The 23111-nt window shown below is 44.1% G+C and overlaps 2 protein-coding genes and 1 pseudogene across 2 annotated transcripts; 2 read left to right on the top strand and 1 right to left on the bottom strand.

The window, feature by feature from the left end:
• Nucleotides 1-156: 156 nt before the first annotated feature.
• Nucleotides 157-1955, top strand: LOC118908291 (protein tyrosine phosphatase type IVA 1-like; annotated as a pseudogene).
• On the bottom strand, nt 942-6035 carry LOC130684344 (proline-rich protein 2-like). The gene is made up of 3 exons (XM_057504958.1): nt 5971-6035; nt 5155-5892; nt 942-1010 (listed from the first exon to the last, which is right to left on the bottom strand). The coding sequence occupies exons 1-3, from the start codon at nt 6033-6035 to the stop codon at nt 992-994; spliced, it is 822 nt and encodes a 273-aa protein (XP_057360941.1). The 3' UTR covers nt 942-991.
• On the top strand, nt 5684-19839 carry GINS4 (GINS complex subunit 4). Its single transcript, XM_036877464.2, has 8 exons — nt 5684-5825; nt 6420-6530; nt 10820-10906; nt 12100-12213; nt 14224-14321; nt 14484-14572; nt 17299-17389; nt 17478-19839. Exons 2-8 carry the CDS (start codon nt 6435-6437, stop codon nt 17572-17574), a joined length of 672 nt encoding a protein of 223 aa, XP_036733359.1. The 5' UTR covers nt 5684-5825; nt 6420-6434; the 3' UTR covers nt 17575-19839.
• The last annotated feature ends 3272 nt before the right edge of the window (nt 19840-23111 follow it).

Genomic DNA, 23111 nt, shown 5'->3' with positions numbered 1-23111 from the left:
TGAATGAAATGTAAGTTGACGGGTCATCAGCAGCATTCATTTACTACATCTTGATTAGCAAGGTGTTTGGTAAGATGGTGACTTGTAAAGACTTTACCCCTTGTAAAGTCTCGTTTTAGAACTGGAAAGAGCTGATACCCCACAGACCTCCAAACTTGGAAACATGTCAAGGATAGGACATGGCTCGAATGAACCGCCCAGCTCCTGTGGAAGTCACATACAAGAATATGAGATTTCTTATTACACACAACCCAACCAATGCAACCTTAAACAAATTCATAGAGGAACTTAAGAAGTATGGAGTTACTACAATAGTAAGAGTATGTGAAGCAACTTACGACACTATTCTTGTGGAGAAAGAAGGCATACATGTTCTTGATTGGCCATTTGATGATGGTGCACCACCATCCAACCAGATAGTTGATGACTGGTTAAGTCTTGTGAAAATTAAGTTTCGTGAGGAACCTGGTTGTTGCATTGCTGTTCATTGTGTTGCAGGCCTCAGAAGAGCTCCAGTGCTTGTTGCCGTGGCATTAATTGAAGGTGGGATGAAATACGAAGATGCAGTACAGTTCTTAAGACAAAAGTGGCGTGGAGCTTTTAACAGCAAGCAACTTCTGTATCTGGAAAAATATCATCCTAAAATGTGGCTGCGCTTCAAAGATTCCAATGGTCATAGAAACAACTGTTGCATTCAGTAAAACTGGGGTGCTTGCTATCATTGCCTTGGATGTAGAACTTGAAAAAGGAACTTGTCATACATATTAGCCAACATGTTGGCTTGGTGAATAAGTCAAATGAAGCTTGCATAGGAATCTTGAAAAGAGTTTTACCAGGCCACAAGCTTGACACTTGCAACCTCTACGGGTTACAGTCAGCCTATTTGGACACTATGCAAAAGATTCTTGCTGTTCCGCATTTAAGATGTGCTTAGCATTTATACCACTTGACCTTTCCTGAAATCATGCAGCATTGAGTTATGTCTTTAAATTTATTCCCATGCCAGAATCCTGTCAATATAAGAAATTTAGAAAGATTAGGTGCCAAAATATCCAGCACAATACTTGTATATTTTTAGTATCATACAGAACTAAAATCCCAGGAACTATGAACACTCTGGACCTTATGTGTTTATTCCTTACGTCATTTCAAACATAGAAAATAGGGCCTATATGGTTATTTGCCTGCTCACTTTATGTTTACATCTCAGGTTTGCTCAACTTTTTTTTTTAAACCAAGTCTTACAGTGATTATTTAATGTCTTTCTCCAAATATTTTGTGCTGTTATGGAAAACCTCCATTTTGAAAATCTACATCATACAAAAGCACATGTCTTTAATGTCTCCAGACAAAAAAAACCTTACAGTTAATTTTAATGTTTGCACTCTGGGGTGCAACTTACAGGGAGGGCCTGAAAAAAGGATGGGAGGAGGCTATTAGGTATTTTTAGTAAAATGTTGCCTTTGTCTTGTGCAGATTATGTAGAATATGCTCTTTAATTTAGTAAATATTTTTTTAAAGGTAGAGATGCTTTGTTATTGTCGCTAAAACAATTCTTAATCATACAATTTCCAAAAATCTTGTAGTTTTTTTCATACTTACCCAAAGTTGTTTACCAACTTACTTTTGTTTGAAGTGTGATCTTTTTCCCCTTCTCTTCCCAACCTCTCTTGCAAAAAAGAAAAAAAAAAAAAGAAGTGGGTTTCTGCTAATGAATTGAGCAGACTCTAATATTTTATATGCCTTTTGAGCTGTGTAACTTAATATTTGGATACTTGATAATTTGTTTTATTATGTAATTGATAAAATGGTGATGTGTATTAATGTTAGTTCAACCATATATTTATACTGTCTGGGAATGTGTGGTTATAGTTCTGTGGGAGAAATAATTTCTCAGTGTTCACCAGCTTGTAAAAGTCTAGTGCGAAAGCTTAAACATCTAAATAAATAATGAGGTGCATTTATCATCACTGAAAAAAAAAAATAAGAAAGAAACTCTGATGGGGGAGAAAAGGAATCAGGAATATCATGAATTGCCCAGATTTTACATTTGTCAGGGAAATCCCAGCCTGGCCCTGACCTCCTGAGTTTTCCAGCATCCCAGCCATATAAGGACGTATGAGGTTTTACCACTCACTAGAAAAATACTTGCAAATCCACCAGCCTACAGCTTTCCCTGTGGGGCTAAAAGGAAACATTCTGAGAGTACTTTTCTGTACTCTTCCTGAAAAATGCAAGCTACCCTCTTATTTCCCTGCCTGTAATCTTTATTCATTCCAAACAAGTGGGGTTAAATTGCTTAACTAATACACTCCCCAGAACTTAGTAGTGAGCCTACAACTGTGATGGGATTCGGAGGAAGGAAGCAGTGAGAAACAGCTGTTGGCCAAGTGAACAAGGCCAGTGATGGCATGAGGACAGTAGTGATGGTATCCTCTTGTACTTCAAAAGCATCTTCCTCCAGAAAGGCTCACAATGCTATATTGATACACATATATTTGTCTTTTATCCTTGATGATTGAAAAAAACTAGGTTTAGTCTTAGTCATGTGTATTTCTGTAGCTATCCATAAGTATCTTGGCTGTTTCTATTTGCTGTCTCAGTAACTGCAATTAATGTCTTCTTTGAGCAGCATTTAGAAATTGCATTGACTTTTCACTTTCTTCAGTTGTGTGAGGTCCTATTTTCTGTACCCTCTTCGACTCTGGGCAGTGGATTTTCCCTTTGCCATGTCCGTAGCTTCATGTTGCCTGTCTGAATTCACATCAGCACGTCGTGTTCTGTTCATCATCAGAACTTGTGTACAAATTCTGTCCTGCGGTTCCCTTAATCACCATCAAACTCCAACCTCCTGCTATCATTACCTGTGTAATTCTCTTTTTCTATGTGATCATGTTAAAGGATGGCATTACATTTATGTGGCTATGGAATTATTTTCTAAAACTTCTTGATAGTAAGTGCACATCAAGAAAGTATTCCTGATTTTTCTCTTCATTCTACATAATGTAAATTTTCTCTCACCTTCCTGAACTTCACTGTGCCACTTGTCCAGCAGTTTCACCAAAGTTTGCAGTTTCCCTCCAAGTAGCTTCACATACTCTTTTTGGACATCTCCTTCTTCTCTGCAAACTCATTTTACTCTAAAATGGTCTTGTCTAGTGAAAAATAGAATCAAAGATCTTAGAAGTGAAAGAGAGCCCCTCAATGTATTCACTTATTTATTCATTTTTTATTGAAGTATCATTGAGTACAATCTTATATCGCTTTAAAGTATACAACACAGCAGTCCAACAGTTGCCCATATTATTAAATCCTCACCTCTACTAGTGAGGTTACCATCTGTCAACACAGGAAGATGTTACAGAATCATTGGCTATATTCTCCCTGCTGCACTACCATCCCTGTGAACAACTTATATTATGATTGAGAATTTCTGTGCCCCTTTATCCCCCTCACCCTCCACACCTACCCACCCTTCCCCTTCCCCATGATAACCACCAGTCACCTCTAAGTGTCTGAGTCTACTACCGTTTCGTTCATTCTGTTTTGCTTTGTGTTTATACTCCACAAATAAGGGAAATCATGTGGTATTTGTCTTTCTCCACCTGGTTTAATTCACTGAGCCTAATATCCTCTAGATCCATCCATGTTGTTGCAAATGGCAGGATATCTTTTTTCCTTATAGGAGCCCCTCAATTTTTGATCCATCCCTTTGTCTTCAGGAAGACATGTATTGTTCTCACCTAGCAGGCGGTACAACTGAAGCCCAAAGAAGTACTTGTTTAAGGTCACACCTCTGCTAAGTAAGGAAGCAGATGCTGGACCCCAGCTCCCCAGTTGGAGAGCAGAGAGAGAGTGGAGAAGGCGGTTGGCAGCAGATAAGAGAAGTCTCTACATCAGTAAGTTGAGTAATTGGTACTAGTGTGGAAAAGTCATCCACACTTGTACTCAAATCTGTAACACTTGAGGAATACTAGTAAAGACCACTGAAAAGCTATGTAGTAATGAAATTACTGAAGAATGGGATTGTGCTCAAAGACGGATGTTCCAGTCATCTAATGCTGTGTAACAAACCAACCCAAAACTTAAGGGCTTAAAACAGTATTTTGCTCACATATCTGCGATCTGGGCAGAATTCTGCAGGGACAGCTCATCTCTGCACCTCCATGCTAGCTTGGATGGCTTAAAGTCTGAGAGCTAGAATCATCTGAAGGCTCATGAGACTCAAGACATCTGGAGCACCACAGCTGGGGCTGCTGGGGCTCCTCGGACACGGCTCTCTATCTCAGCGGGAGCTTGCAGCACGGCAGCTGCACGATAGCCAGACTTCTTACAGAGCAGCCCACTTCTCCCAAGGGATGTGGCTCTAGAGAGCCAGGTGGATGCTGTACCACCTTTTACATCTTAGCTTCAAAAGTCATACAGCATCACTTGTGCCACAATCTTGACTGAGGCAGTTGCAAAGGTTTTCCTGGATTTAAGAGGCCAGAACACAGACCCCACCTCTCTGAGCGGGAGTGTCAATATCATATTCTAAGGGAAGCAGGTGGGATGCTCCTTCAGAGCAGCTATATTTGGAAAAAACAACCTGCCACAACTAAAAACCCCTGGCTTATCAAACCATTGAAACAGAGTCGAAATGGGCCCTGAAAAAGCCATCCATTCGTCACTAACAAAACTCCTTCTGCAGGAGAGCCCAAACGCCCCTTCCTTTTGGAATCCCTCTTTGATGTCCCCCACTTCTTTCATTGCCCTTTGTAAATCTGTCCACTCTCTCGCTCGGCATATTCTATTGTAATTGTTTTTATAACATGATTGTAATCAGGCAGGTACTATCAGCCTGTCACTTAGCAAAACTTTTTTTTTCTAATCAATCGATATGACAGGAAAACATCACAAAGAAAAGTCTTCAGCTTCACAGCGAAGAGACGCTTCTAAGGGAGACGTAAGTGACACTTAGCACAGAAAACAGCAGAGGGAGAGGCATCAGCAGTTCGAAGAAGAAAAACTGGCATCGCACACACATAAAAACATATATATACATATGCTTTTGCCCTCCAATAAAGGTAGAAGGCATAAGCAGTAGATGTTAAAACCTAGAGTCAGGCGGCTGAGGTGGAAGCTTTGCCTAAAGCGGCGGTTCTGCAGCCTCACCTGAAGGGTCCGTCGGAGCACCCCGTTTCCCCTCCAGCAGGTCCGGGTGCGCCTGCGAGGCTGCGTCCCCGCGGGTTCCCAGGCGAGTCGTCGCTGGTGGGCTGGGACCGCGCTTCGGGAACCGCCAGCCTAGCAGTTCCCAGAGCCGCTAGCGGGTAGGCCCACAGCTGAAGCCGTGGGCCAGACGGAGGGGCCGCGGCCACCAGGGAGGGGTGTGGAGAAGAGCACCCGACAGGCGGAAGTGGCCTGGTCTGGACAGAGCCCATCTCTCGGTAGCCCCGCTCCCGCCAGGGCGGGCGCACGGGGCGACTGCACCCCGGTGGGGAGGAAGCGGCCACAGCCGGTCTCCTCAGCCGCGGCGGCGAGGCGCCCCCGGCCGGCCGCCAACGGGCGGAGCTCGAAACGTTGCGGGAACGTGAGCGGAGGGGACGCAGGTCCCCGCCCCCAGAGTGGGCGGGCCCCCAGGGCTGTGATTGGTCAACACCGCGGATGCGCGGTGACGTAGGGCCAGGGCAGAAATTTCTGAGCAGAGCGCGGGAGTTGAGAAGCGGAGGCTGCGGGACGTCGGGGACGGAGCTTACAAGGGACTTCGGCTGCCAGGGGTGTCTCGGAAGAGCCGGGCCCAATTCCCCACGAGCTTCCCCCGCTCCGAGTGCCGCTCTGTCCCCCAGGTGAGCACCCGAGTGGGCCCTCTGGTGTAGTGGGTGGGGGTGTTGGGGGAGAGGGTACTCGGTGCTCCTGGCACGGAAGGCGAGGGGGCGGAATGTGCCCCGCTTCCCCGAGGCCCTGGGGGCTCCCTGCGTCCCCACCACTCACCTTAAGCCTTTGGGATCACTGACTGGTCTGATGTTGTGGCTTGTGGCTCCAGAAAAATGAGGCATTTTCTAGATTTTTAAGTGCCTGCTCTGAGGTCAGCAGTGTGGTCAGCGCAGGGACCACACAAGTAATTACGTCGCCAGGCACAGAGCAGGTGGGTGATGCAGTTTTCAAGGGAAGTGAGCGCAGCCCCTGAGGAAAGGACCTCTACTGGGAAGACAAACAATTAATTATTGCGTGGTGTGAAAGGTGCCTGAAAACATGTATCAGGGGTGACCTCTTTGAAAAACTGATACCTGACCTAAGGTTTGATGGAAGAGGCAAAGAATTGAAAAAAATCAGAGCCTCTGCACCGAGCCTCTGCAAACCCCGCTATAGATCATAGTTGCCCATTCTTGCAAATAAATGGAAAACACATTGCAGGGGACTAGCTCTCTTACTCCCGTCAGGTAACAGTATCGGAGATGACAGAGGAACTGGATTTCCCGGGACAGGACTCTGACGGAGGTAGTGAGGAGGTGGTCCTCACGCCTGCAGAGCTCATTGAAAGGCTGGAGCAGGTAAGCCATCCCCCTAGAATCCCGTCTTAGCGTTTTTATTTAGTCCAGCTGTGCAAATGCCAAGAATCAGGAATTTAATAGAACACATTTAATAGAACAGTTCACAGGACAAACATCTCCTTGGTATTTGCGGGGACTACAGAGGTGTAGTGGTAGAGACTTGTAAGGTCTCTACCGTTGTCCCTTGAAGCTCCTGTTTCCCTATAAAATGCTGGGCTTAGTGAAAAAGGTCTGAAACACCTTCTTTAGGAGGAAACTGGTCTTACTCTTCCTTTTTCTCCCACATACTTTCTTTTGTCAGCTGTTCTCTGTCTTTCTACTGCTTATCTAAAATCATTTCTGGGATATTTCTCCTTGTAGTCATAACACCTCTGACTTACTGCATATTTCCTGTGTGCCAATAACTGTGGTATTTACAATTACTATTGCATGAAGCTCTAGTAGGTAGGAGTTCAGACTATGTTTATTTAAACCCCTCCATGCCACTAGTTGATTATGTGACCTTAGGCAAGTCATATAGCTTGTCCCAAGCACTCTCTTGACTGTAAAATAGAGTTAATAATCGTGGCTATCTCACAGAGTTGTGTGAGGGTTAAATGAGATAATATGGTAAAACACATAGCACATTGTCCGACACTGATGAGCACCCAATCAGCTGTGAGCAGCAATAATCTTCCAACAGCCCACGCAGGAGAGTGTTATTGTTTATCTGTGTTTTAGAGGCAGGAGATGGAAGCCTGGAGATGTAGAGTAACTCTCCCAAGGTCAGACCATGGCAGCAGAGCCAGGATATGACCCAGGTCTCTGACTCCAAAACATGTACTTTTAGTCCACAGCAGAAACATGCACTTTTAGTCCACTACACCTGCTGCCTATTCTCTCCTTCTCCCCATAACTGCCCTTCTCCAGAACTCTTTGTTACTTTAGTATTCTCCATTCTTTCCTACCATACATGCCATCACCAGTGACAAAACCGAAGAAAGATAATGTAAAATGATATCTGATAATCCTAATATTGCGGTGATTCTGAGTGTTCTTTTATATCACAGACTTTTCTGAAAATCTGGTGAAAACTCTGGCCCTTCCTCCCAAAAAATACACATATACACCCATGTAGAATTTTGCATATATTTTCAGGAGGTTCATAGACACCCTAAAACCTACCCACCTTGTCTGTGGACCCCAATTTAAGAGCCTCTGCTTTATTAGGAAAGGATTCATTAAACAAAAATCAAGAAACACCAAACATAAAGGAAATAAATGGTACAGTCATCACATTAAAATTTAGAACTTCTGTTTTTACACCCTGCTGAAAGTAAAAGACACCACAAAACTGGGAGAAAAAGTTGCAAAATACATAACTGACAAAAGATTAATAGCCACAATACATAAACAAACCACAAATTTCCCAATAGAAAAATGAAGTCTTAATAAGAGGCATTGCCTAGAAACAGAAACCAGGATGGCCAATAATCATGAAATAATGTTCAACACTTTTAGTCACCAGATAAATGAAAATTTAAGTCCCAATGAGATACCACTTCTTACCCATCAGATTGGCAGAAATGAAAAGGGTGAACTACAAAGTTTTGGCAAGGAAGTAAAGCAGTTTGCTCACTTGTATACCGCAGTGGGCCTATAAATGTTCCCAGTCACCCAGGAAAGCAATTTGTTACTGTCTAGTCACCTATCTTATGGCCCAATCATCCTACTCCCAGCCACATACTCCAGAGAAAACATGTACTCCAGGAGACATACACAAAATGTCACAGCATCACTTGCAATAGTTAAAAAACTGAAAATAATCCAGATATCCATGATAGAATGAATAAATAATTAAGGCATCTACACACAGTGGGAAAAAAAAAACAGCAATGAAATGAATAAAAGATAAGATAGCTCCTGCAATAGCTTGGGTAATTCTCAGGAACATAATGTAAAACAACAAAACTAAGTTGCTGAAGAAACCATTTATGTAACATTCCAATACGTGCAAAGCTATTGTTCAAGGCAGAGCTTGCCAGCTTGGGCAATGTGCATGCACTGGTGTGCAGCAGATGGCTCATGATGGTGACCCCCACCCTCTGGGGCAGCCAGAACCCCCAGGCTGGTTGCCTCTAGGTGTCATCAGGGGCTGCTTAGAAGGCAGTCTGAGGATAGTGGTGTCTTAGGTTGGCAGTGGGTGAGCATGAGTTATGTCTCAGGCCTGATGCTCTGTTGTGACACCCTGAGTGCAGCCAAGGAGTTGGCCCACCACCTGGGCCACTGCCAGATGCAGACTCAGGCTGCAAAACGTGGCCTGAGACATGAGGCACTGATAGGGCCACCTATAATCCCAGCCTCTGGAACATATAGGATACTTTTGAATGCCTGTAAAACATGACTTAAAAGTTATTACTATTATCTACAAGGTAGAGGTCCTCATTTTGATGATTGTATTAGTTTGCTAAAGCTGTATAACGAAGTACCACAGACTAGGTAGCTTAAACAGCAAGTTTTTTTCTCAACTCTGGAGGCCAGAAGTCTGAGATCAAGGGACCAGCACATTTGCTTTCTTCTGCAGCCTCTCCCTGGGCCTGTAGATGGCCGTCTCCTCCCCGTGTCCTCACATGACCTTCCCTCTGTGTGTCTGTTCACATTTCCTCCTTTTAGAAGGACACCAGTCTTATTGGATCAGGACTCACCTAATGACCTCATTTTAACTTGATTACCTCCTACAAGATCCCCATCTCCAAATACAGGCATTCTGAGGCACTAGGAGCTAGGACTTCAACATATGAAAGCAGGTAGGGGGGCACACAATTTAGTCCATAATGATGGGCAGATTGTCATTAAAATTTTTTGGCAGGAACCAGAAGTAGCCGTTTCAAACACAGAACCTGATTATTTAGAAAAAGACCATGGATTTAAACACAAATTCCTATTTTGAAAAGATTCTGCTTGAAAATTTTATGCCAATATAAAATTTTCCCTAATGTTTTATATATTATTGTCATCATTTCATAGTGTAAATGAGAACCCCCCCTCAAGAGCTATTCCATTTTACCCTAGCACTGTCATTTTCTTTGAATACCCTGTCGTGGGAAGGTTGGGAAGCATTATGTAGAGATACAAATGTAGTGAGACTCTACAGGAAATGAAACGCTCAATTCAGGCCAATGATGACTTCTGACAAAGGAGGGACACATTGCTATTTAAAATAATGATAATATTTGTTCATGAAACTGCACACAGGTGTTCATGTCACTGTTCTTCATGTAAATATGTATTTCATAAATACTTTTGTACCTGTTCACTGTTTAATAAAATCAGTTAAAAGGAAAAACTCTGGCTTTGTTAAGTCCTCTGTGACAATTTGATCTTTTCTTAATCTGTATGCTACTTGAAAATACAGACTGTCTTTCTGGTTGACTTCTGCAATGCTATTACCAAAGCTTGAGTACCTAAAAAACATTTATGATAGTGGCAATAACCAATATTTAATAATGTGTCTTAATGGTGACAATTAGAGAAGCAGAGACTCAAGGACCTCAAAAGAAATAAATTGAGCCTGATTGGCATGTGATTCTGAACTACGCTAAAACTAAAAAAGCCAAAAGATAAGCAGTTTTCCTCAGACACTTGTGGTTATTTCAGTTAGTCACAAGCCTTGGTGATTTCTGCACCTGGGCCTGATCCTAAAGCAGGGATTAAAACCTCTTGTTCCAAAACTGTTTCATAGATGAATATCCATTTCTGTTGTGATCTTTTATATACTCTTGAGCAATTAGTAAATAACTCAATCTGTGTTTTCTCATCAATATGATAAGGATAACTATATCCCTTTCCTCTCAGTATAATGTTAAATGAAACAGTTATTTGCAAATGTTCCCGGCTTCAGGAATGAGATGGGCAAACTAGGCAGTTACTTCATCTCTCGGAATAGAAGGTGCTGGCGCCCCCTGATGGTAAATAGCGGTGAAGACGCAGAAACGTGTTCATATTAGTGGATAGAAAGAACTGTTTAACACCAGGTGGTGTTAACTCTCAGCAATAGGTATACCAACAATATTGTTGAAGTCAACGGTGATTTTTTTGTAATGTTGGTTAAATAAAAAGTTGAAAACACAGCTTTCCCACTAAAAGAAGTAGAAAAAGCCATCATTAAATATACCTTGTCTTCAAAGCATTTCCAGTATTTCCAGCTAGCAGGCAAACAGATTCTTTTCTGTGTGGCTGTGATTTTCAGGGGGTCTGTTACGTTGCTCCATTGTGAGTGGTGCTTTTCTTTTTTTTGCATTGTTTCTCAGGCCTGGATGAATGAAAAGTTTGCCCCCGAGCTGCTGGAAAGCAAGTCTGAAATTGTGGAATGTGTCATGGAACAGCTCGATCACATGGTAAGAGCTGCTTGCCTCAGGGTCACAAAGGAAGAAATATGTTTGCCAGTTTGGTGAGAGGTTGTGGTCGGATGGCTTATCTGTTTGGTTTAGCCCAGCCTAGTATGGGTCTTGTTTTGTTTTAAATATTGAATTAGTTATCTGTATTTACAAAGCAAGAGAGTTCCTGTGAATATCTGCAGATCAGCTTCCCCTGAAAAGTCTACAACCTGTCATCACTGGCCCCACATTTCTACAGGAGAACAGATGGCCAGAGCAGGGTTAAGGTTCAACCCCTTTCAGCTTGCTCTCCAGTTCCCCACTGTCCCCAGCTTCTCCCCTTTCTCGTATACCTCACTGGCCTGGCCCCTCTAGACATTTGAGTTTATGGCCCTTAGCTTAGATGAACTGGGCTTAAGCCATTGCCAGCCTCAGCAGGTTTTGTTTCCTTTTTACATCTCATAAATTTTGAAGTGTACACATTCAAGTACCCATCACCCAGATTAAGACATCAAACAATCTAATTTTTATTTCCCCTTCACTCATTTCACCCATTGCCCCCCACCTCCCTCCCTTATGGCAACCACCACTCTGTTCTCTGTTTACGAGTCGATTTCGGGTTTGTTTGTTTTGCTTTTTAGAGTCTACATATAAGTGAGATCACATGGTATTTATCTTTCTCGGTCTGACTTATTTCCCTTAGCATAATATCCTCTACTTCCATCCATGTTGTCACAGATGACAAGATTTCATTCTTTTTTAGCTGAGTAATATTCCATTGTGTATATGTACCACATCTTCTTTATCCATTCATCCAATCAGCACTGGTATTTTAGAATTTCTTAACTGGTGTTGTAATGCTGCTTTTTAGACCCTTTAGATACTTCTGTTTGCTATATTATCTCCTTCACAGTTGGGTTGGAATTCTTCTAGGCTGTTCTGACCATACTCAGATTCTATTTGAATGGTCATTTTCTAAAATTGTATACTGTTTGAACTTTATATAACGAGACTATACTCATATATTATTTGTGCAATTAAAAAATTTAAATGAGAACTTATTTGAATGTTTTGTTCTCCTTTGACCTAAATGTAATCTTTGAGTCCTCAACATTGCCAGTAATAATGGTCCTTGTGTGTAGAGATTAAACACAAAAGGTCCTTAAGTCTTTGAATATCATGTTTTTTATAAACTTTGTTTTCTCTTTTACTAGGCAGAAAATCTCAGGAGAGCCAGGAAGGAGGATCTGAAGGTTGGGGTCCATCGGATGGAGATGGAGAGGATCCGCTACGTGCTGAGCAGCTACTTGCGGTGCCGGCTCATGAAGGTCTGATGTGGAGATGCCTGTAGGCGTTGAGGCCACGCCGTCTAACACACTGAGTGTCTCGCGAGAAGTTGGGCTGGGGTCTGGGAGGGTTCCAGGCCCCGAAGATGCTGCTGAGGCCCAATATCAAAGAATGAGGAGGGCAGGAGATTATTCTGGAGAGCCATAGATGGAATGTGCGCCACACAGCTCCAGACACGCTCTCAGTCTGCTTCTCTGCTGTGTGGACAGCACCCCTGGAGCTGCGACGTGGCAGTGCTATAGGCGAAGGTGTTCGCAGTGTTCAAGTAGGGAATACTAACTAGAGGATAACTGGTTTTAAAAATCATTTTGCATTTGTCATATAGGCAGTATCAAATAGGCCTGCTACCTCAACATTCACTTACAGCTCCGTGGCCACCTAACTTACCGAAATGGAATTGCAGGACCTTCTTTTACATGATGTCTGTTTGAACCCTGGAAAGCTTCGTTGCTTGAAGTTTCTTCTCACCTGGTCCAGTTGTCCCCTTAGTCACTACAAAACAAGTGTTCACTCTCTTCTCTGTGAGAGTGTTTCAGAGAGTGGGGACAGCACACCTATCTCTCCCCAGGCCTCTCAGCTAAGCATTTCAACCGTTTATTTCCATTCCTGTCCTGCTTTCTTCCCGAAAAAGATTCTACCTTGTCCATATCCTTAAATTATACCACCTGCAAGTGATTACAGTGGTCACTTTAGTGAGAAACAGGAAGATCACTTCCGTTACACAGGATATTAAGCTGGTGGCAATACCACCCAGGTCATGTTAGCACCTTTGACAGACACATCACCCTGAATTCACTCTGCACTCACTATTTACCCTAACCTCTCTGGAAGTTTTTAACTTATTACCCCATCCTATCACTGTCATGTATTTGTATGGCTTGATTTTTTTACCCCTAAGTATAGAACTTGATACTTACTCCTCTTAAACCTCATCTTCTTAAATTAGGCTATCTTCCTGGTGTCTGGTTCCTGATCTGGTCACCTAATATACTAGCTATCTTAACACGTATCATCAGCAAGTTTGATAAATACCCCAGGGATAGAGCCTTCCACCAGCACCTTCCCTGCAGAGGGACATCTGTCTCTTCTTTGTTCAACCGTTCATGAGTCTTAGTCTGTACTGTCACCCAGCCCAGGTTAGTTTGTCCACAGGGTGTCCTAAAGACATTATCACATGTTTTGAAAAACAGCCCACAATATGCCCCTCCACCCCACCATCAATTACCACTTTTCTTTTTTCTTTTTTTGGTCGGGTATTTCCTCTTCGTGAGAACTAATTCCTTTTCCTTGAGTTCACAAACCACTTTTTAAGTGATATAATATACGGCCACATATCAGTGTTGACACTAACCTGCATTTGAAGATTCCCCAAATGTTTGTATTTTTGGAAATTGGGAAATCTACCTATCTTATCTTTCACACATCTTCTGAACTTGGTACTTGTAAATGAGAATCCTATGAGCATGGGCTCCAGACAATAACCTAGCCGCTGCCTGGTTCCTCACCACACACATTTTTGTAGCTGTTAGCTTTTACTTATTTATATTTTTCTTAGCATTTTGGCCAAGCCTCACCTCTTGTGGGTTCACCTGTATAATTGTCACTGTTCTATCTGCTGTGTGTTCCATATACATCTTTCCAGCTTTCGTATATGTTTCATCTCCCAGAATACCCTCTGCAGTCACATAAAATCTTAAATGATATCCCCTTCTCTTCCTCTTAAATATCATCTACAATTGTGTTTTCAGATTTTTTTTCTATGCAAGCCTTTCATTTTTCTAACCTGTCTTCCTTTTTAGAGTCCTCTCTTTCCTCTGAATTCTCTGAAATCCAGAGTATAGGTCTTGTTATCAGAAAGATCCTTGACCATGAAGACTTGCCGTTTTTGAAGTCAGTTTCTAGATGAACCCCAACCTATCTCAGAAAACTAGTGTCTTGGATGCTTGAATCTTGACAGATGTTTTCACAATGATTGTTATGTATCCTCACAGATAGAGAAGTTTTTCCCCCATATCCTTGAAAAGGAGACAGCGCGCCACAGGGGAGAGCCTTCAAGCCTGTCTCCGGGAGAGTTTGCCTTCGCCAAAGAGTGAGTGAGCGGGGCGTGTGGTAGTGGCCTTGCTCCCCTGCTTGTGAGCGCACGTTTGGGCTGTCAGGCCCAGGAAGCCCATCTCGGAGCCCTTGTTGTCTCTGCTGCCCTGGGGCTCCTCCCCGCCGTGCAGCCACAGCAGTTCGCATGTATGTGTTTCAGGTACATGGCTAACACAGAGACCTGTCTGAAGAACGCTGCCTTAAAGCACATGCCTCCTAACCTACAAAAGGTGGACCTCTTGAGGGCAGGTAAGCTGGACATCATCTTTTCAGACACTCTCAGGCGCCATAGCTGCCATCCCAGGATCCTCAGCTGCCTTTGAATAAGATCTTCTCTTCACTCTTTCCTCTCACACCTAGAAAAAAATGCATGTAGATAAGCAGGAAAGAGAAGAGAGGAAGAGTTCTGGGTGAAAAACAAAAAAATGGCTAAAAGCAGGCAAAGGGGAGCCCCTACAGGACTGCTTCATATTCCTCAGGTCAGGCAGACTCCCGGCCGCCATTGTGACTGTGGACTCCTCCGTGTCTTCAGTCACTGGCTCCCTCGGCAGCCATTGGCTGGGTGCCCGAGCTGTGCCAGCCTCTTCTGGGTGCTGAAGACATAGGAGTCTGCTCTACGGAGGCTAGCGGTCTTCTCCTCTCAGACGCCAAACCATGTGGGGGCTGCCTGGCCCCCAGGGAGGATTTCAGTCGGCAGCTAAGGACACCCTCAGTGATTCCCTGGCACCCGTAGTAAGGCTCCTGCTCTTTCTGTTGAGAGGAGCGTCTCTCGTTACTGAAAGCGGATCAGCATTGAGAGTGGAGAGAAGGGAGGCACGGCCACAGCCTCTGCCTTGTGCCCACCTGGCACAGCCCCTTCAAATCCTGCTGAGCTCAGGGAAGGGAGTTAATGGTAGGAACTTCTAACCTCGGATCAGCCAGCTGGGAACCTCTGTCATGCAGGCTAAAGTCCACATCCTCAGCCCTCTGTGGCTTGCCACATCCTGGGGCCTTGTCAGGCAGAATTGCCAGGCCAAGTCAGACAGTTCTCCAGGGAACTGGAATTCACCTAGTTCACAAGCTAAGCTCAGTGTGCCAGTGCCACAAGTTCAAGGCCAACCGAGCCTTGGGAATTCCTCTCCCACCCAGCCTGTGCTGGGGGGCCACTCTGACCCCTGTGGTGGGTGTAACAGCTAGAATCAGATGGGTGGGGCGGTGTTCACCAGGTGTTTGAGTCGACACAGGCTACTGTAACCACATACCATGGACGAGGGCTTAAACAACAGCCATTATTTCCTCACAGACCTGGAGGCCAGGAGCCCATGATCAAGGTGCCAGCAAGGCTGGGGTCCTCCGAGGCCACTTCTGTGGCCACAGACAGCCACTGTCCTGCCTCTTCACGTGGTCACCTCTCTGCATGGCCTCCCCTGGCATCCTTTCCTCTTACACGGACACTGGTCAGATTGGGTTAGGCCCCACGCTAACATCCCATTATAACTTAATTACCTCTGTAAAACTCTGTCTCCAAATACATTCCCATTGTGAGGTACTAGGGGCTACGGCTTCAACATCTGAACTTAGTGGGTTGTAGTGCAGCCTCTAGCCCCAGGGGCAGGTCAAACCCATACCAATTTGTGGAGCTCTCATGTGGTCATTTTGGTGAACCTGCCTGAAGGAAACAAAATGCCCCATCGTGGCCAGTTCAGCCACTTTTGTCTGCCCCAGAAAAGAGCAGGAACGGAGCAAGGACCTGATCCCTAATCACTGCTCAGCGCCATCGCATCCCAGTGACCAAAGCCCCACAGGCATGCACTGAACTGGGTGCAGCTAGGCTGCTGTCCCAGAGCTCCTGTATGGTGCTGGTGGACACTGCCTAATGCTCTGGTCACTTGTCCTGAGTCCCTTCTGAAGATGAGCTTGTAGAATTGGAAGCTGGTGGTGGGGACCAGCCGCCCTAGTGTAATGCTTAGTTAGCATTTCACTAATGAAATGCTAGTCTGGCCTGGTTAGTGCAGATGCCCTGAGCCCCCTTGGGCCTCTAGAGAATTGTGGCCTGATGGCAGGGTGGGGAGAGGTGCACTGCAATCCAAGCTGGGTTTCCTGGAATCAGTTGCAGTCTGGTGGGGTCAGGTGACATTGCAGTTGGAGTCTTTGGAGGCCCAGGATCCTGGACCAGACCAGCCCACCTTAGACCTTTGGAGCCAGTTATCCCAAACCCCTTCCTATCAATATGAAACCTGAACTGGGCTCCTAGAACTGAGCTACCCAGTAGGTTCTCTGGACCCTGCAGAGGGACCCTCTGGGCACAGATTGAGCCCCAGGAAATGAAGTGCTTTGCAGGAACAGTCCAGCGTGAGGCATCTACTTACTTGGAATGTTGGCTGGTGGTAGAAGAGGAGGCGTGGCAGCACCTTTGTGCCCTGAGATCAACCCATGATCCCTTACAGTTAAACCCCATATCCCTTAGTCCACATTCAAGACTGCACCATGTGACCCCATCTTTCCACTACTCATTCCTCCTCCTTTATGAGGAATTATTTTCTAAGCAGACTGTACACTCAGTCCTCCCAAAATGTGCATACATCTACCTTGCCCCTTGCTGCTGTCTCCCAGGCTTGCTTTTCTTCCTTCATCCTGCCCTTTCCTTCAAAGCTCACATCAGCTGCTTTCTCCCCCCATCAAGTGGGTGTGCCACTAATGTGAGGTTTCCTCCCACGCTCCTGTTCCCACCCCATCCAGGAGACACCGTGTTAGGCTAGCCTGTCTCCTGCACACTTTGCATGCCCATCCTTGTTGAATGAGCGGCCGTTGTGTGCAGCACCATGGTTGGGAGCATGCAGTTTGTGTGAGGAGCCAGATCCCCCCTCCATACACCCTCCCATGAAAGGCCTTCACACCAGAGTTCCCTTAGCGCGCGATACCATTAATACCAGCAGCTTCTCCCGCAGTGATCTAGTTAGCTGAGCATTTCCTGATCACAACTGTTTTTCTGGCAGTTCCCAAACCAGATCTCAATTCATATGTGTTTCTGAGAGTGAAAGAACGGCAGGAAAACATCCTGGTCGAACCGGAGACAGACGAGCAAAGGTGAGACACAGAGCTGGCTCTGACCCCATGTCCCTCCCAGTGGAGCACAGCACAGCCCCACAGACACATTCTCTTCCTCCTTTTTCAGGGACTATGTGATCGACTTGGAGGAAGGCTCTCAGCACTTGATCCGATATAAAACCATTGCACCTCTGGTTGCTTCTGGAGCAGTACAGCTAATTTAAAACCAAAAATAAACAACTGAGGGAAGATGTGGAACCTTCAGAGAAAGTGTTTAGATACCCCTCATATCTCTTTGTGCCTCAGGACAACAAACGTTTCTCGGCAGTGCTGTGGATCCCTCGGGCCTTGGGGAGGCCCTCCAGGCAGGATTCTGCCTTTGCCACGGGTCCTAGCTCTCTGCTCTTTTAGCCAGAACCAGCAGATGGAGCCGTCGCTCTGTTGATGCTACGTGCTAAACAAGCCCAGGGACCCCATTTCCGTGGTAGTTTTTGAGCTGAGCCAAGTGAGGCAAAGGTAGTTCAAAGAAAGGTTTTGCTGCCTCTTCTCAGGGGCCTGCAGTTAGCCCTGGCCTCAGGCTGGCACAAGGGGCCATTCAACCTTGCTGGCAGGAAGAATGTAAATACATTAAAGGAAACAAGATAAAATATCTTCTCTGATTCTCACTAGGTTGTTTGTGTGAACTAACCTTTTGGAACCTCTAATATTGGACTTAAAACCAATTTCTGTCATGCTTAACTCAGGATCACAACCAAACAAATAAACCATTTTTAAGTTTCAGGTTTGTGGCAGAAGGAGCCTCTGGACAGCTCTCGGTTGTAGCCTAGTAAGTAGGTCCTCCCTGCTGCCCACCTGCAGCCTTCCCTTGCCAAGCCAGCCCCAGGCCATCTGGCCATCATTGGCCAAGGCTCTGTTACCTGAGCAACATTCGCTGTCCTGTGTGCTGACCTCGGTAGCAGCTTTTCGTCTTTAAGCCCCGCTTTCTCAAGGGAAATGGATGAAATTAAGCTAACATGAATGGGGTGCGTTAGGGCTGTGTACCTGAAGGAAAAATGGCTAGACCCTGATAAAAAGCAGCCTGCACTCCAGTATTTTCTTGTGTGATGAAAAGAAAACCAATTTACATTTACATGGGGTAGGCTGTTAGAGTAATCAAAATAAATTTGCTGTCATTTGCAAGAGAAACCACAAAGTAAAAGCCGGAAAGGTTTTATTAGTTAATAAAAAGCATTTTATATTTCTCATAGTACTTTATTTTCTCCAGAGTATTTTTATCCTCTTGCGCCATTCACTGAACAAATACCTATGGAGCATATAGTGTCCCAGGCTCAGTTCAAGGCACTGAGGCTTGAACTGAGAATAAGAACCCCAGAATAAGACACTGTCCCTGCTCACATGGCAGTAAGTGCCTTGCAGAGATAACAGGAGTCATCAGAGAGTGACTGGACTGGGTGGTTCTGGGCTAATTAGGCTGAGATCTGAATGACAAAGAACCAGGCACAGAGATCAAAGGGACGGGCATTTCAGGCATAGCAGCTTGTGCAAAGGCCCCAAAGCAGAAATGAACTTGCCTGCAGTCACTGCGGCTAGAACACAGTGGACACAATGCAAAACGGTGCAGAAGGTCTGAGGGGCAGGCTGGGCCCAGATCAAGCAGGGTGTTACAGCAAGGATCCCTCTTGGTCCTCAGTGCAGTCCTGTAAAGTTGTCAGGGCCAGGAGTACATGCTACACGGGGAACAAAGCCGATCTTCCGTGACAAGTCACACTAGAACCCGTCTCCCTCTTCATTGCATGTGTACTAGCTCACTCATCCTGACCTCTGTCGTGCTCAGCAACCCAGGGAGGCATGTGGCTGTTAACACTAATAGCTAGAAGAACAGTGCTTCCTAAGCCTAAATGTGCACCAATCCTCTGGGGTCTTGTTAACCATGCAGATTCTGCCACAGGAGGTCTGGGGCAGGGCCCAGGGTCCTGCATTGCTGAGCAGCTACTTGGCTGGACAATTGCTCCCGATCTAGGGACCCCACTTTGAGTGGCAGCGCTGTAATGTTCAAGTTGCCAGTTCCTGTCCTGTGTACACCAGGCCACACGGAGGAGTTACGTTCTTACTAAAGCCACAGGGTGAATTGTTCCATTTCCTATGTCACCTCTTCAAGGGAACTCTGGTTAGATGTTGTTTTTAAATTAAGGGGAAGTTGAATTTCAAAACCAAGTAGAAAGGGAAATGATGTGGCTTCATGTGATGTTGATTAGCTTTCTCAGTTCAGTGACTATATTGTCTTACTGTTAACAATCTCCTCCCTGGAAGCATGACAACATTTTCTTCAGGTAAGTGCATCATAATTTATCACAAGCTATTGCTAAGTAAGATGGTCAGCTCTTCCTGAGAAGGGCTGGCAGGGTCACATCTGGGTTGTTCAGCCCCAGCAATCATGTCAGCTGTGACCTTTGGCAAGCCCCCAGCTGTGCTTCCTCCATGCCCAGAGCCCCTGGCAGGCAGTGTGGCTTTATTGCCACCCTATTGCATCAAATTTCCTGCTGTGATATCCATGACTTACCCATAAAGCTTTCAGAGTAAACTGGTAAACAAGCATATCCTATATCAATTCTTCATATATGTTCTTTATCATAGGAGGCAAAACATGCCAAACATTTGGAATTCCTCAAAAGTTTTTTTTTCTGTATTGTGGTAAAATACACACAGCAATTACTGCCTTATTTTTCAACGTACCACTCTGTGGTGTTAAGACAAGACCTTAGGTACATTCTGTGTCTGTCTTTTTCTGACTGGCTTATTTCATTTAGTACAGTGTCCTCAAGGTCCATCCATGTTGTAGCATATTGCAGAATTTCCTTCCTTTTAAGGCTGAACAATATCCCATTGTATGTATAGACCACATTTTGCTTTTCCATCCACCAATGGACACTTGGGTTGCTCCACATTTCAGCTGTTGTGAATAATGCTGCTATGAACATGGATACACAGCTATCCCTTTGAGAACCTGCTTCTTACTCAATAATGTACAAAAACCATTCTTTGTAGCTCTGTCCCCCGCGTTTCAGTCACAAAATTACATCTTAAATAATTGCGTGTCGAAAATGGAAGCTAATATTCATTTAAATGTATTAGCCTCCTAAGTTACACAGAAGAAAAAATTTGGACTCACAAACCAAAGTTACGGTCATGCCAGCTTTTACACAAATAATGGGGTTTTTTCTCTTAAACTCTATTAGTCTCTTAAATCATGAAGAAAACAAAACATGTAGTATGAACAATAATTATATCAATACTAGCTTTTATAATCACCCACGTATTTACCTCTGTTGACATCTTTATTTCTCCATATGGCTTTGAGTTACCATCAAGCATCCTTTCGTTTCACCTTGCTGCATGTCTTGTGCGGCAGGCCCAGTGATCACCAGCTCCAGCTTTTGTCTGGGAATGCCTTAATTTCTCCTTCACTTTTGAAGGATGGTTTGGCTGCATGCACGATTCTTGGTAGACTTCTTTCTTTTTAGCACTTTGACCCTATTGATCACTGTCCCTGGCTCCAAAGTTTCTGATAAGAAATATGCTGGTGATGGATGCTCTTGAGGACCCTTATCTGTAATGATTCACTCCTCTAGTTGTTTTCAAAATTCTCTGTCTTTGGTTTTTGAAAGTTTGATCATAATGTGTCTTAATGTGGATTTCTTTGAATTCATCTTAGAGTTTGTTGAGCCTCTTAGATTTTAAAAAAATTTTTAATAAAGTATAGCTGATATACAATATTGGCTTCAAGCATACAACATAGTGATTCAATAGTTATCTACATTATGAAATGCCCACACCAATTACTGCAGTTACTGTCAACACAGAAACATGTTACAGAACTATTGACTATATTCTCTATGCTGTACTTCCATCCCCATGACTAACTGGTTAAGATTTTGTGCCTCTTTATCCCCTTCATTTATTTCACCCACTCATCAATCCCATCCCCTTCTTAGATGTTTATATTCATGTCTTCCACCACATTTGGGGCCTTTTCAGCCATTATTTTTTCAATATTCTCTCTGCCCCTTTCTTCTCTCCTCTTTGGTACTCCCACATTATGTACGTTGGTCCTTTTCATGGTGTCATGTCCCCTGGGTCCCTTGGACTCTTCACTTCCCTTCAGTATCTTTTCTTTCTATTCCTCAGCCTTGGTAATTTCCATTGTCTTACCTGCAAGTTCACTGACTCTCTTCTGCCTACTCAAATCTGCCTTTGAATTCCTCTAGCGAATTTTTCATTTCAGTCATTGAACATTTCAGCTCCAAAATTTATTTGTTTTTTTTTATATATCTGTATTGATATTTCCATTTTGTTCACACATCTTTTTCTTGATTTCCCCACATCTTCCTTTAGCTCCTTGATTATCTCTAAGATAGTTGTTTGAAGTGTACCTCCATCAGATCTTTCTCAGGGATAGTTTTTGTTGCTTTATTTTCTCTTTGAATAAGTCATACTTTCCTGTTTCTTTGTATGCCTTGTGATTTTGTGTTGAACACTGGACATTTGGATGTAATGATGTAATTCTGGAATATGATTCTCCCCCTTCCCTAGGGTTTGCTGTTTTTGTTCTTGTTTTTGTTTTTTTGATTGTTGTAGGATGTCTCAGTGCCAAGGATCAGCCGGAGATATAAACCTAACTGTTCTCAAGCCTTTTCTGAGCCTTTCCCTGGGCATGTGCACTTTCTGCTTTTCCCTGTTTTTACAGTTGTTTTAAATGTTCTAGTCTTTAAGTTTGCCTCCTGAATGAAAAAAGAAGAAAAGGAAGGGGGAAAAGACTAGGAACAACAAATGCTGACGAGGATGCGGAGAAAGGGGAACCCTCCTACACTGCTGGTGGGAATGTAAGCTAGTGCAACCATTGTGGAGAGCAGTATGGAGGTTCCTCAAAAAACTACAAATAGAAATACCATTTGACCCAGGAATTCCACTCCTAGGAATTTACCCAAAGAAAACAACTTCTCAGATTCAAAAAGACATATGCACCCCTATGTTTATTGCAGCACTATTTACAATAGCCAAGATATGGAAGCAGCCTAAGTGTCCATCAGTAGATGAATGGATAAAGAAGAGGTGGTATATATACACAATGGAATATTATTCAGCCATAAGAAAGAAAACAAACCCTACCATTTACAACAACATGGATGGAGCTAGAGGGTATTATGCTCAGTGAAATAAGCCAGGCGGAGAAAGACAAGTACCAAATGATTTTCCTCATTTGTGGAGTATAACAACTAAGCAAAACTGAAGGAACAAAATAGCAGCAGACTCACAGAACCCAAGAAGGGACTAGTGGTTACCAAAGGGGAGGGGTGGGGAGGGAGGGAGAAGGGGATTGTGGGTTATCATGATTGGTGCACATGGTGTGTGGGGTCACAGGGAAGACAGTGTAGCTCAGAGAAGACAAATAGGGACTCTGACATCTTACTACACTGATGAACAGTGACTGCAATCGGGTATGGGACGGGACTCGATAATAAGGGTGAATGTAATAACCACATTATTTTTCTTGTGAAACCTTCATAAGAGTATATATCAATGATACCTTAATTAAAAAAGAAGAAGAAGAAGGGGGAAAGAAAGGACACCAGTTCTTTAAGCCCCTTGGGAGTCACTTCAGCCAGAGGTGGAGAGACTTGCAAAATAGGGAAGGTGTCACAACAGTGGCTGCCCATCTTTTGTCTGTCCTCAGCTGTCCGAAAAGCACAGCTGCCTTTCATGT

The sequence above is a fragment of the Manis pentadactyla genome, chromosome 7 (genome assembly GCF_030020395.1).
Source record: "Manis pentadactyla isolate mManPen7 chromosome 7, mManPen7.hap1, whole genome shotgun sequence".
In the NCBI taxonomy this organism is placed as follows: domain Eukaryota; kingdom Metazoa; phylum Chordata; class Mammalia; order Pholidota; family Manidae; genus Manis; species Manis pentadactyla.
Note: the sequence above shows the minus strand (reverse complement) of the source record. Positions and strands in the feature narration are given on the sequence as shown.